The 13034-nt window shown below is 36.6% G+C and overlaps 2 protein-coding genes across 2 annotated transcripts in view; one reads left to right on the plus strand and one right to left on the minus strand.

The window, feature by feature from the left end:
• Positions 1-13034, plus strand: part of c5 (complement component 5) — a 30871-nt gene that overhangs the window by 2878 nt on the left and 14959 nt on the right. Inside the window, exons 5-20 of the mRNA XM_084113954.1 lie at positions 1722-1816; positions 2138-2220; positions 2294-2384; positions 3053-3158; positions 3240-3375; positions 3464-3579; positions 3662-3862; positions 3989-4183; positions 10711-10917; positions 11007-11156; positions 11306-11432; positions 11554-11622; positions 11731-11833; positions 12348-12460; positions 12566-12650; positions 12852-12934. Of these exons, the coding sequence (XP_083970080.1) occupies positions 1722-1816; positions 2138-2220; positions 2294-2384; positions 3053-3158; positions 3240-3375; positions 3464-3579; positions 3662-3862; positions 3989-4183; positions 10711-10917; positions 11007-11156; positions 11306-11432; positions 11554-11622; positions 11731-11833; positions 12348-12460; positions 12566-12650; positions 12852-12934 (1960 nt within the window). The remainder of the gene's footprint in view (positions 1-1721; positions 1817-2137; positions 2221-2293; positions 2385-3052; positions 3159-3239; positions 3376-3463; positions 3580-3661; positions 3863-3988; positions 4184-10710; positions 10918-11006; positions 11157-11305; positions 11433-11553; positions 11623-11730; positions 11834-12347; positions 12461-12565; positions 12651-12851; positions 12935-13034) is intronic.
• Positions 6954-8153, minus strand: LOC311082828 (uncharacterized protein). The gene is made up of 3 exons (XM_084113955.1): positions 7830-8153; positions 7428-7583; positions 6954-7230 (listed from the first exon to the last, which is right to left on the minus strand). The coding sequence occupies exons 1-3, from the start codon at positions 8002-8004 to the stop codon at positions 7085-7087; spliced, it is 477 nt and encodes a 158-aa protein (XP_083970081.1). The 5' UTR covers positions 8005-8153; the 3' UTR covers positions 6954-7084.

The raw sequence follows: 13034 nt of genomic DNA on the forward strand, positions 1-13034 counted from the left end.
CATATCGATACTGGTAAAGTTTAAAATATATTTTGTTTGATTCGGTAACGAGCTATATTTAGGCTATAGGTAATGAGCTATATTTATAAGGCAAAGCTAAAAACAGGTTGCATTGATACACGTTTTTCCATTACCATCAGTTAAACTGTGATGAAGGTGAATTTCGTGTAAGATTCATAACATATACGGTGTTTTGCATGTAAGAGTTTCCATGATGAAAACATTGTTGACTCTGATGAGGACTAAAGGCCAATTTATACTTCTGTGTCGGACCTACGCCGGAGCCTCTACGCTGTAGGCAACGCGTTGGTTTTCATTTATACTTCTGCGTCGTTGTCCGCGTTCACGCGCGCAGAGGGAGCATGTGAAACCCGAGGGAGCGGTCCTAGCAGACCAATCACAGCGCTTGCGTCCGCGTAGAGTTGACGCGTTGTTACATTTTTGGAGAGGTGCACGTCAGGGTACGCCGAGGGGTACGCGCGCTACACACAGCCTACGACGTAGCTACGGCGTAAGTTCGACGCAGAAGTATAAATTGGGCTTAACGTTACACTCCGGAGACAAGTACCGCATCGTCGGTTCGAGGACAGGTCCGGGGTCGAGGGCGAAGCAGAGGAGGTCGTTCAAGAGTGGCAACCAGGGTCCGGGAAGTAGTTTTTGCCTTGTTTGCCTTCGCTGACTGCATATGCAGGTGCTTTGAATTTTGAATGCTCTTTCTCTGCCATCATTTTACTCTTCGTAGGTTCCGCGCCTCTCTTGCACTCCTCAAATCAAACGGGTGCGCGCTGCGTGCGCATATGGGCAGACCTTGTAGCAACAGGGGTGGTAGCCATGGTTGCGAGAGTGAGTGACAGTCGCCCAAACCAATCAATTGTTTCGTCCCGAATGGAAATAATGAGCTGTGTTTATTGCAGATTAAAAGGTCTACAGTCACTCGATTTTTATACTCTCTTTTTCAGAGCACTTACATTTTAATTATGTATTGGTATATAAAGACAGTTTAAACAAATTTGAAAAAAAGTTTTTTATAAAAATCCTACCTACCCTACCTTTAAGTAAAAAATGGCATACATTTGATCTGTGTGCCACAAGAGATGAAATGCACAACAGAAAGAGGTGTCCCTCTGTTCTGATGTTAGTGAAGCATGAAGGCAGGAGGACACTGAGGTCTGAGGCAAAATTTTAACAATTGCGCAATTTGCAACATAACCTTGCAAGAATGTAAGAATATATTGCAACATTCACTTAAACACACACAGTCCTTTAAGTTTTCACAGGTCACAGAAGTAGGCCTATGTGTTGATTTTGATTTAAGAAAATTATCTTGTAGTTCAAATGTATTATAATAATTTACCAAAACCTGGTTGTTACTTGAAAATGTTTTTGTTTTTTTTTTCTTTACTAGTCTTTGTGTTAATACAATCAATTTAACTTAGTGAAAATCCAGTCTGTCATTTTAATGAATGTTGCAACTGCCCCTGCGAACTGTTGCAACCATCAGTTGACTTTGCAACATTTGACTTGCATATTATCATATGTACACATGCTGTAGCAGTGTGGGTGGGTAGCTGACATATTTGGGCTTTCTAAATACAAGCAGTCTCTGAGAAACACAAGGACATGCAAAAAGTGTTGCAACCATCCCCACTCTCCCCTGCTTCGCATGAATTATGATTTTTTTTTTCTGTGTGAACCTTTTTAATGTTTTAAATTAATTTTAGGACCCTGATGGTATCAAGGTAGAGATTATTGATATGGCTGATATCAATGGAGCAAAACCACTTCTTCCACCATTCAAAATACCTTTAAAGCCGACGTAAGACCAATTCATTACAGTCTATTATAATTAGGCTGTATGTTTAAATGATCTGATGTTGAAATTATTATTTGTAATAATAGTGATATTCTGCTGAAGACTAGCTAACTGTACTGTTTTGTACTGCACTGTACTGTACTGTAATGTAAAAAAAAAAAAAAAAAAACCTCATCAACCTCATGTTTGTTAAGAAAGGAAGTTTTACTGGTTAAGACAATTATAAGAAGCCTGCAGTCTATTTAAAACGATAGTGTTTTCATTAGTTTATTTATTTTTTTGACTCTGCATCATTTTTTTTATTCACAACTCAAATCTCATCAGTTATGGAATATGGAAAATTGAGGCCACCTATGCCGACACTTTTAAAACAACTGCCACTGCTGAGTTTGTGGTCAAAGAATACGGTAAGACCAACATTTCAGGTGCTATGTAGACATTTAGAGTTCATGAAATCTGAAATCAAGGTATGTTTCTCAGTGCTGCCCAGTATTTCAATCCACATTGAGCCTGAATCCAACTATATCAGTGAAGAGTACTTTGAGTCTTTCCAGCTGAAGATTTCAGCCAAGTAAGTTTTTCCTTTTATATTTCACATATATACATTACCGTTTAAATGTTCAGGGGTCAGTATTGTTTTTACATTGCTAATTTTTATTTTTATTTAAAATTTTAGTTTTTTAAAGAAATTAATACTTTTGTTTAGCAAGGATGCATTAAATTGATCAAAAGTGATAGTAAAGACTGTTTTGAATTGTTACAAGAAATTAATATTTCAAATAAATGGTGTTCTTTTGAACTTTCTGTTCATCAAAGAATATTAAAAAAAATCACCTTTTCCAGAAAAATATTAAGCAGCACAACTGTTTTGAACATTGATAATAACACGAGATGTTTCTTGCGCAGCAAATCAAAGTATTATTGAAGGATTATTATTCTGATGGGTCCTATGACACTGAAGACTGTAATATCTGCTGAAATTCAGCTTTGCCATCAAAGGAATACGTTACATTTTAAAACATATTAAAATATAGTAGTAATATTTCACAATATTAATGTTTTACTGTATTTTTGATCATATAAATACAGCCTTGGTGAGCATAAGAGTCTTTCAGAAACATTAAAAAATCTTACCAACCCCAAACCTTTAAAATGGTACTACTGTATATTCAGTTCAGTTGCTGTCAATTCATATATTTGCACATAAATGTTTAAATATGTGTATATTTGTGCTGACAGGTATGTCCATGGAACTCCAGTTAGTTTGGCGGATATTTTCTTGATGTTTGGATACAGTTCTCCTGGAGAAACCGTCATGATACCAGCAACATTTACAAAATATATGGTAAAGTCAGTGTTCCAGCCAACTAAACATCTTTTAATGATTAATTTCAGAGGATATATTTGTTTTTGGCTTTTGTTATAGCTGATAAATGGAAAGACAGAAGTCAACTTAAACATCAAGTTAGCTTTGTCATCCATGCCCAATGTGCCTCAACGTTTGAGGGACATGAAAGAAAACAGCTTTCTTCGTGTGACAGTTTTTCTGCAAGAGACAACTGGTAGGTCTAGTTAGTTTCACCGAAACAGGAGTGCATTATCCTGAATCAAAATATCAAGCAAACAAGTTTGACACCTCTTCATTGTCAGGTGGTATCTCCCAGGAGGCAGAGCTCTCAAGTGTAAAATTTATAGAAACTCCATTTACACTGAGTCTGAGCGCAACCCCTCCTTTCATCAAACCGGGTCTACCATACGCTATGAGAGTAAGAAACCTGTCTCCTCAAGTAAATTTATGGTAATTGAACAAGCATGTTTCATCCATCCGAATATTTTGGGGACCCATAGGTTTTGGTGAAGGATCCTTTGGGTAAACCAGTGAAAGGTGTGTCAGTCAAGACAAGGGCAACAATAACTACAGCTGACAATCAACTGGAGGACTTCAAATTTTCGGGGTACCAGGATACAATGACAGTGATGAGTCGGGGAGATGGAATTGCTTACTTCATCTGTAATATACCTGATAAAGTGAAAAAAGCTGAATTCATTGTGAGTAAAACTGTAGCCAAGAGTAGGTTAAAATTACAGAGACAACTGTTAAATCATTTAATTATATATTTAGCATTATAATATGATATATATGCTAAATGCACATTCATTTTGTACTCTTTTCAGTTTGAGACAGAAGATCCACGTTGGAGTCAGGCTCCACTTAAACTAAAGGCTGAATCATATATTTCTGTCAACCATCGTTACCTGTACATCGATTTACCTCCTGACTCCTCGGTAGTTGAAGTTGGACAGTACATTAACATCGATGTTTTCTTTCATTATCGTGACTACCTTTCTCTGAAGACTTTCAGCTACCAGGTAAAGTAATAAAATATTTATATATATTTTATTATTTAGCGTTGCTAACACAATGCTAAATCATAAATCAGATGTACAATAACATTACGATGTCCAGCAATCGATTTAAATAGTACATTGGGTTTAATTTGTCGTTTAATGAGGTCTAATATATGTTGTTAGTGGTGAGAATTTTCAGATCCGACTCATTTAAGCGTATATATTTAAATGGTCCAGTGGCAGAACTTTTGCCAAGTGTGTCAGACGTTCTGGGTTCTAATTCGTAATCCGCACTCGTATAGTTTTTTTTTTCTCATCAAAACTGATTATGTTTATCAGTGGTTGTATATCAGGCAGGGACACGTTTGTGTGCATTTTGTTTTGTAATTTCACCGGAACGAATAGTCTCCACAACGGATTGAAGCGCGCATCCGAGTGAAGACCGCAACGAGCACTTTGATCACTTGATTTAAAAAACAACACATTTCAGCGCTAGATCGCCTCTTATTTAACAAACAAACTAAATGAATGCTCTGCTAGTTAACTGGAGATGTTTTGTTTATTTTTATTGGTACTGAGATGTTTCAAAAGTGGTGGGGACAATCTCGACCTTAGCAAAAAGTGGTGGGGACATGTCCCACCCGCAAATTACGCCTATGCTCTAAACTATCTACCAAAAGACAAATGCAGAAACAGAACCGAGTTCTTTCAGCGTATGTCGAAGCCTTAAATATACCCTGGTAATCCAGAGTTCTCGCGAGAGCACAAGTTGAATTTGCTCAGCGAGTTACTCTGGTGTCGAGTAATGATGCTCATTAAAGGTGAACTAAGTAACTTTTTTACCTTAACTGAACAGCTTCGGAGTCACTGGAATGGTTATATTACTTATTTCGGGTTGAATGGTGGTCGTTTCGCACCCCCCTGGTGCCCGTGAGCGGAAAATCCGCACTTGCAACTTTGAGCCGGCGGGCCGCCGGCCGCCGCGTCAGGAAGTATCGCGTGATATCAGGTCTCGCGATGTAATGAATTGCTTTACGGCCAAAAGAAATCTGCTAAAATGCTGTCATTATTGCGCTCCCTCACGCTGTTCGAACCCGAATGAAGAAGACGTTTTAAAGAATGTCCCATCTGCTTTGATGTCGTTGATCTACTAGCCTCTGGTGTCTGAGAATCGCCAACGAGTTTTTACAACAGTGTTGTCAAATATCTATTCCGAAGCTGTAGGGGGAGCTCTAGAAAGAAACCTGCGAGCAAAAAGCGAGAATACAGCGAAGAAATACGAAATTACTGAGCCCTGCTTTAAGTATGCCCCTCAAACTAAGCTGCACCAATCACATCGTGTTATCAGATATAGGCGGGCCAGAGGCGAGCTAAACAGATGACGACAGCGCTGTGACGTCGAAGTCATTAGTAAACATTGCAAGATGGCTATGGATGAACACCAGACAGGAACAGAAGATGCCGCTCGAATCGTTCCTTTGCAAGAAGGACGTTTTTGCTGTTTTGCCGACCGGATACGGTAAGAGTATAATCTACCAGTTAGCTCCGCTGGTAGCTAAGCGTATGGGGTTCATTGTTGTGATTGGTCATAGTGTTATCCAATTGCGTGCAGTGAGATTTTCAAATGCATGCTTGGTGCCGCCCCTCGAGCTGGGCGATTTTCATTAGTCGACGCCAATCTTCAAATAAATCTTTTAGATTTAGGTCTGGATTTCCAGGCTACCTTAAATAAACTACGCTGATTAAACCAAAAATACAATTAATGGCGATCACTCTTCAACTAACTAACACAGAAAAACCTTCCTACCGATGTTACAAAGGTTCTCAGATCAATCAGTCAAATGGTTTACAGATGGCTGCATTTCAACAATCAATAAAGCTACTTACGATTGTATCAACATCATGTAGGTTTTTGTACCAATACCAAACATTAACACATATACGAATTAAGTTAGAACTTCCTACCGAGTGGTTTGTTACAACGCAGTGTGTTTTGCTTTGACTATCAGCGTGTAATACAAGAATACTACACCCCTGCATTATCACAACAATTGGATTGAAACGGATTGGTTGCACTGGTCATGACGTCAAGCGTCCTGACGTCACAGGTATGATGGACACCCAGATGATACAATAATCGCAACCTAACAAAAAGAGTTTACAAACACAGAAGAGAAAGAACAAAATACAAAACACATGTGGAAAGTATATATATATATATATATATATATATATATTATTTTTTATTTTACACTGAAATTGTTCATTCATCCAATTAAAAAAAAATTGGGTAATGGTTTACATCTATATTTTATAACTTGAGCCAATGAAAAATAAATAACTTGCCCTAACCAATATTTCCTATGTCTATTAAAACTATTTTATAAAACTTGGCACAAAGTATATTTTTCTTGTCGAAGAAAGTCAATTAATTTAAATTCTGTTTTTGATCTAAACAAAAATATATAGATTTAATCAAAACAAGAATTCTCATTTAAGAAATATGTATTAGACATTATTTGTTTTCTCCAATCAAATAGATATAGATTTAATTATACAATTATTTCTCATTTTTAAAAATACAAGTTAATAGAAATGATTTATTTTAAACAAACAAAAATATATGGATTTAATAAAACATGTATCCCATTAAGGAACATTACTTAATATTTAATCTTGTCCAAAATCGAAAAAAAAAGACAAATAATTTTCATTACATTGATATTTATTAACTTATTATACATTACTTCCACAAATCCACAATTTCTGTACTCAAGTGTCAGATTTTCAACTTCTAAGAGCTGGCAAACATTGACCTTAGAAAACAACAGCCTTAACTGAGAACAATGCAGTACATTTATTACCTTTATATACCTTTATTCATGTGTACATGCATTCATATAAGGCATGTACAATTACAATTTAATATTTGAAATTACACAACATTTTGCAAATATGCTTCAAAATAGTCAATTTGGTCAAAGCTGCCTGGATCCGACCGTTGGTTGTTGACTGATTGCCATCCGCTGCTTTTTTTGTGGGGGTGACCCGTCCACTCCTGCACTGTCCTGTTGAAGGAACAGACATAATCATGTAATGCTGACCAGATTTAATGAGTGATTCTTAAAGAAAATCTAAAGAAAAATTGCTTCTACCATTTCGATATGAGGCGTCTGAATTGAAAAGGATATATATTCGCATCCCAGATTAAATTATTAAAATATTTAGTTTCTAAAAAATTGAGAGATAGGAGGGTCTAAGCTACCAATGTTCTTTTCCGGGTCGGCTGGGACCTGGGCTGAAGTCTGTTCCGAGTTCTCCGGTTCGGTTGTGAAGTGGTTATCTGAGGGGCTGGATGGTTGTAGCGCCTCAGTTCCACACACAGTTTTTGTGGAGGTGCCTGACACAGACCTGCGTTGTCCTGTTGAGAGAACAGATATAATCATGCAATGCTGGGCAGTTTAATGGGTGCTTCTTAGACTAAATCTAAAGGCGTATCTTTTTTTTAGCATTTTGAAATATAAAAGGATTTTAAATTGAGGATCTAGAAAGCATAGTAGCATAGTTAAATACATTGTTTACTTGTTTGAATACATTTTAAAAATAAGTAAAAAAAAAAAGAGATACAAGGGATTTACAGAAGCTTCTGTGCTCCATAGACTCTTACTCCATCTGGATATGGGTGCTCCCTCGGGACAACGGGGTGGTTGCTGTGGGGAACATGGTGGAGAAAGTGTTCTCTGTGGGGTCTTGGCAGGCACAGACAATATCTTTTGGATATTCTTCTGCCTCAGCAGCTCAGGGTTTTTAGGATCTCTCCTCTCGGAGATCTTGTCTGGCATTGGTGCTCCATGTGAGGAGCATGTGAGCACCTTTGAGGCAGCCACTGCGGTGGAAGAGACTGGATGGGTATGGGTGTTTCTAAAGCGGCCTTTTTCAGATGTTTAGTCAATTGTTCAGGGATCCTGAGTTTTCCTCTTATTTGGGACCCTATGGGCACAGGTGCTTCCTTTGGGGACACAGCAGGCACAGATGCTATCTGGCCATGGCCCTTGTTGCATCAGAGAAACTTGAGTGCTGAGCTTTCTCAGATGCATCACTGAAGACCAGGGATGAGGTGAGGTCCTCTTTCTTAGCACTGGGAGAGTTTCTGCTGCCTCCACTGCCTCGTGGTCTTCAGTTCTCCCTCCTCATATTTCCCATCTGAGAAGCCGGAGTGCTGGGAATGAGCCATCTCAGATGCATCACTGAAGACCAGGGATGTGGGGCATGATGTTTGTCCTTCCTCCACTGTTTCCCACCACTGGTCTGAGATGAGGTCCATGCCTATTTATTTATCTAAATGTAGCTACAGCAAATCAAGACAATAACATTCCATAGTTTAAGCAGATTCTTCTGCCAATTATGAAAAGATTAAAATTCAGATCCCCAAACCCTGTGTAAAAAGCATACTCACACAATCACCGACTCGCTAGAAAAAGAATAAATCCGCTGCACTGTTTATACTCACGATCATTATGACGTAACAGTCGACCACACAAGTTTGTGAGGGATGGGAGATCAAGGTGATCTAAGTGATGTTGGGTGACGTCACTTCTTGTTGATGTTTAAAGTACTGTCAAACAAAACGGAGGATAGCTAGACCCTCCCTCCTCCTCATCCGCGCACTAACCCCCCAAATCCTTCTTGTCGGTTATTGGCTGGAACAGTTTGTTATGTTTCGTGGTGAGGGTTAGCCCAGCTTGTTTTCCGCGTTTTTTTAGGGAACATGCAATACAAACAAAGACTGACTTACCTTTTTTAATTCATGATTGCTGATACAAAAACTAGCGCTGTTTATTATTCATTTTTAGCATTTGCAGCTGGTGCATAAACGGGAGCAAGTGAAACTGGCATACATTTTATTATTTAAGACCACTCAACCAAACTTAATCAACAGATTTTACAATAAAAGCCCATTCATTTCTGAAACAGAATACAATTCACAAAAAAGTTCCTGTTGGCTATCCTTGTTTTTCTCTATTTATAACAAAAGCCTAGTTTAGCCAACATATCAGAAGAGGAAGAGTGTAGTCCTGAACATCAGCAGGACGTTGATTTTATACAATTAAAAAAACAAGTCGTTAATATTACATGACTTACATTTTGCTCTTTATATCGTCAACGAAAATAGTTCCAAATAAATCTATAAATCGTTGGACATCTTTGAGAAACAGTTTCCCTGACTGAAAACTTTCCATAATTTTAGTGGCTTGAGATGCTCTCTGAAGCACAGACAGAGGAGCAAAACATAACGATGTCTCTTATAAAAAATATATATATTTTTAAAACCCTGCTTTTTTCAGCTTTTAAACTATTATTTCCGTTATATGTATTGATTGAAAAACGGAGAATAATAGCCTACAATTCGGATTTCAAATGCAACGCCGAGTTTATGAAACTCAACGCTGATTAAGAAATAAACCGATGGTGCAAATTAAGATGATATTTTAGAGAATCAGTATGGGCTGCTGGTGGTGCTTGATACTATATTTGTCATTTTGTTTCTGTGAAAAAATTGGCTAAGAATACGCTAAAATATAGGCTACTAATAAAAGTAGCCTATGATTATGTATTACTTATTTTAATGAATTAATTTAATGTACAGTACCTGTCAAAAGTTTTGACAAAAGAAGTCTAAGTGTTTTTGAAAGAAGTCTATTACACCAAGGCTGCATTTATTTTATAGAAAATACAGTAAAAACTGTAATACAGTGGAAATATTATTACAAATAAAAATAACTGTTTTCTGTTTTAATATATTTTAACGTAAATTATTCCTGATGGCAAAGCTGAATTTTCAGCATCATTACATCATTACATTCAGTGTCACATGATCCTTCAGAAATTATTTCAGGGTTATTTGATGAATAGAAAGTTCAAGGAAAAGCATTTATTTGCATTATTACATTTATTTATTAACTTTATTCAAGCATTTATTAAATAGAAATCGTTTGTAACATTATAAATGTCTTCACTGTCACTTTTGATCTATTTAATGCATCCTTGATGAATACAAGTATTAATCTCTCTCTGTTTTTTTATTCTTACCCAGAAATCTTTGAATGGTATCATGGTTTCCACAAAATGTTAAGCAGAAAAAAACTGTTTTCAACATTGATAATAATAATAATAATAATAATAATAATAATAATATACTGTACATTGCTTGCAGCAAATCAGCATGATTTCTGAAGGATCACGTGACACTGAAGACTGGAGTAATGTTGCTGAAAATTCAACTTTGCATCATACAGGAATAAATTACATTAATATTTCCCAATATTACTGGTTTTACTGTATTTTTGATTAAATAAATGCAGCCTTGGTAAGCATAAGGCTTTGTTCAAAAACATAAAAAAATAATAATAATAATGTTCCCAAACCTTTGACAGATACTGTAACATATTATACATTACATTATAATTTTAAGTGTTTTATATGGTATCCATCTTAATGCATTATAAGTATTCCAGTGAACCATCTATGACAGAATCATTTTTTTTAAGGTCATTTCCAGAGGAAAAGTTGTGCAGTTTGCCACAGTTAAGCGTGTCAGTGAAAAGAGACAGAGCCTTAACATTAAGATCACCCCTGACATGGTGCCGTCTGCTCGGCTACTGGTGTACTACGTCCTGCATGGGGAGGAAAAAGCGGAACTGGTGGCAGACTCTGTGTGGATTGATGTGAAGGCTAAATGTATTAACAACTTAAAAGTAATGCCTTTTTATTTGCCATCAATAGTTGTGAAGTGTTTTATGTTATTTATGAATAGTGATATATACCTCATTGGAATATATTTCAGGTGGACATATCAACTCTCAACTCAAAGTATAAACCCAAAGATAAACTTGAATTAAGAGTGTCAACTAAAGAGGAGTCACTTGTGGCTTTTTCCGCTGTAGATACAGCCTTGTTCTACCTAAAATCTAACGACAAAGACCCTCTAAAAAAGGTAAAAAAGCAGACTTGTTCAAAAAGATGGTCTATATGGTCAGCTTTTGTATGTTTTTTTTTTTTTTTTTGTGCTTTTTAATACACAAACTACAAATTAAGGTGATAATAAAAATGAGTGATGATTTGTGTTGTTTCTCATTGTTGCAGGTGCTACAACATGTTGAGCGAAGTGACTTGGGTTGTGGAAGAGGAGGAGGCAAAAATAATGCTGATGTATTGGACCGCGCTGGCCTTACGTTCATCACCAATGCAAACGTCAAGGCCTCTAGTGCAGGTACATGCTCACGTGTAAAGTTAATAAGAGAGTGTGACTCATTACATTAAAACATCTCAATAGAGGACGTGATAATTTGCTGAAACACTGGCAAATGTATTTTCTTTTCTTCTTTTTTAAGAGGGGGCCTGCTCAGACATAGTAAGGCAAAAACGTTCACCTCTCCTGGGGCAAAAGTTTGAAGAACAGGGTCTGTATGCAAGCATTTTTAAAAACAGTAACAGTATTCGCTAATAACCTTTTTTTTATCACTGCAACATCATCAAAATACATTTATGCCCACATGTTTGTTGTACAGCCAAAAAATATGGGCGGTACAAGAGTTACTGCATGTCTGGGACACACAGTAGCCCTACGCTTGAAACCTGTGAAGATCGTTCTAGGAGATTGCCTTTTGCTCCGTAAGGAATTAAGCTCTTTTAATGTGACACTTACATGAAATCTTATTTTAGAGATCTTTTTGAGTTTCATATTATGTATTTCTCTTTGTTCCAATGTTACATAAATACATGATACATAAAATAAATAAAATTTATATTATCAAGTAATAAACAACATTATTAATTTAATAATGAATAATACTTGATGTGAAAATTTGTTCTGGAGCCTATAATTAGATATTGCTACTATAATGAATTAATTTAATGTATAACACATTACGTATAAGTGTTTTTATTTTATATATATCTTTTTTGTGAATTCATTTAAATGGCAGCCACATGCTTTAACATAATCCATCTGAATGAAACAAACTGGTTAATTCAGGTTGATTGGGACACTTTTTCCAAGTCATCTCAATGGCAAAAAGTGTCCCAATCACCCTGAATTCACCCCTATATTATACTTTAACATTAGCCTGTATCTTTGCACTGTGTAAAGTATTCCTGTGAATAATTTCATCTGACATATCTGTAGAAATACTGCTGAGCTCGTGAAGAAAAGGTGCCAGCGTGCCTTCTTGGAATGCTGTGAATTTGCTATGAAGCTCCGTAAAGAGAATTCGGATAGAATCATTCTAAGTCGTGGAGGTATGGTTGTTACTTATGACATCATCGACACAATGAACTTCTAGTAACTTAGATGACTAAACATGTAAAAAGACAGGATCTAAAGATCTCCATTACGTAATGCAGCAATCGACTTTCTGCTGGATGTGATGCCATCTCAGATTAGGAGCTACTTCCCTGAGAGCTGGTTATGGGAGGAACACACCAGCAGGTAAGAAAACTTTCTGAACTACAACCTTCTGGCTAATTGATAATCTTTATAATATAATTTTTTTTTTTTTAAATATATCCATTAGGATTGTACTATTGCTATTAAACTGATTTGAAATACATCAGAATCTACATATGAGTGAAATTCCTCTTTTTGTTAAATTATCCAGTTATACCTTTAATTTTAATCTGTCTGTTTAAGGTCTGGGTCAGTAAGCATTACCAAAAATCTTCCAGATTCACTGACTACGTGGGAGGTGAAAGCAGTTGGGGTATTCAGTGAGGGTGAGACAACAAGCTGGATCGAAATTATTTGTTTTAGCATCACCTGGTGGCTGAAAAAGGGAATATGTGTAACGTTAGCCAAAAGCTGTTGGAAAGACTG

The sequence above is a fragment of the Abramis brama genome, assembly GCF_963993115.1.
Source record: "Abramis brama genome assembly, chromosome: 5".
NCBI lineage: Eukaryota > Metazoa > Chordata > Actinopteri > Cypriniformes > Leuciscidae > Abramis > Abramis brama.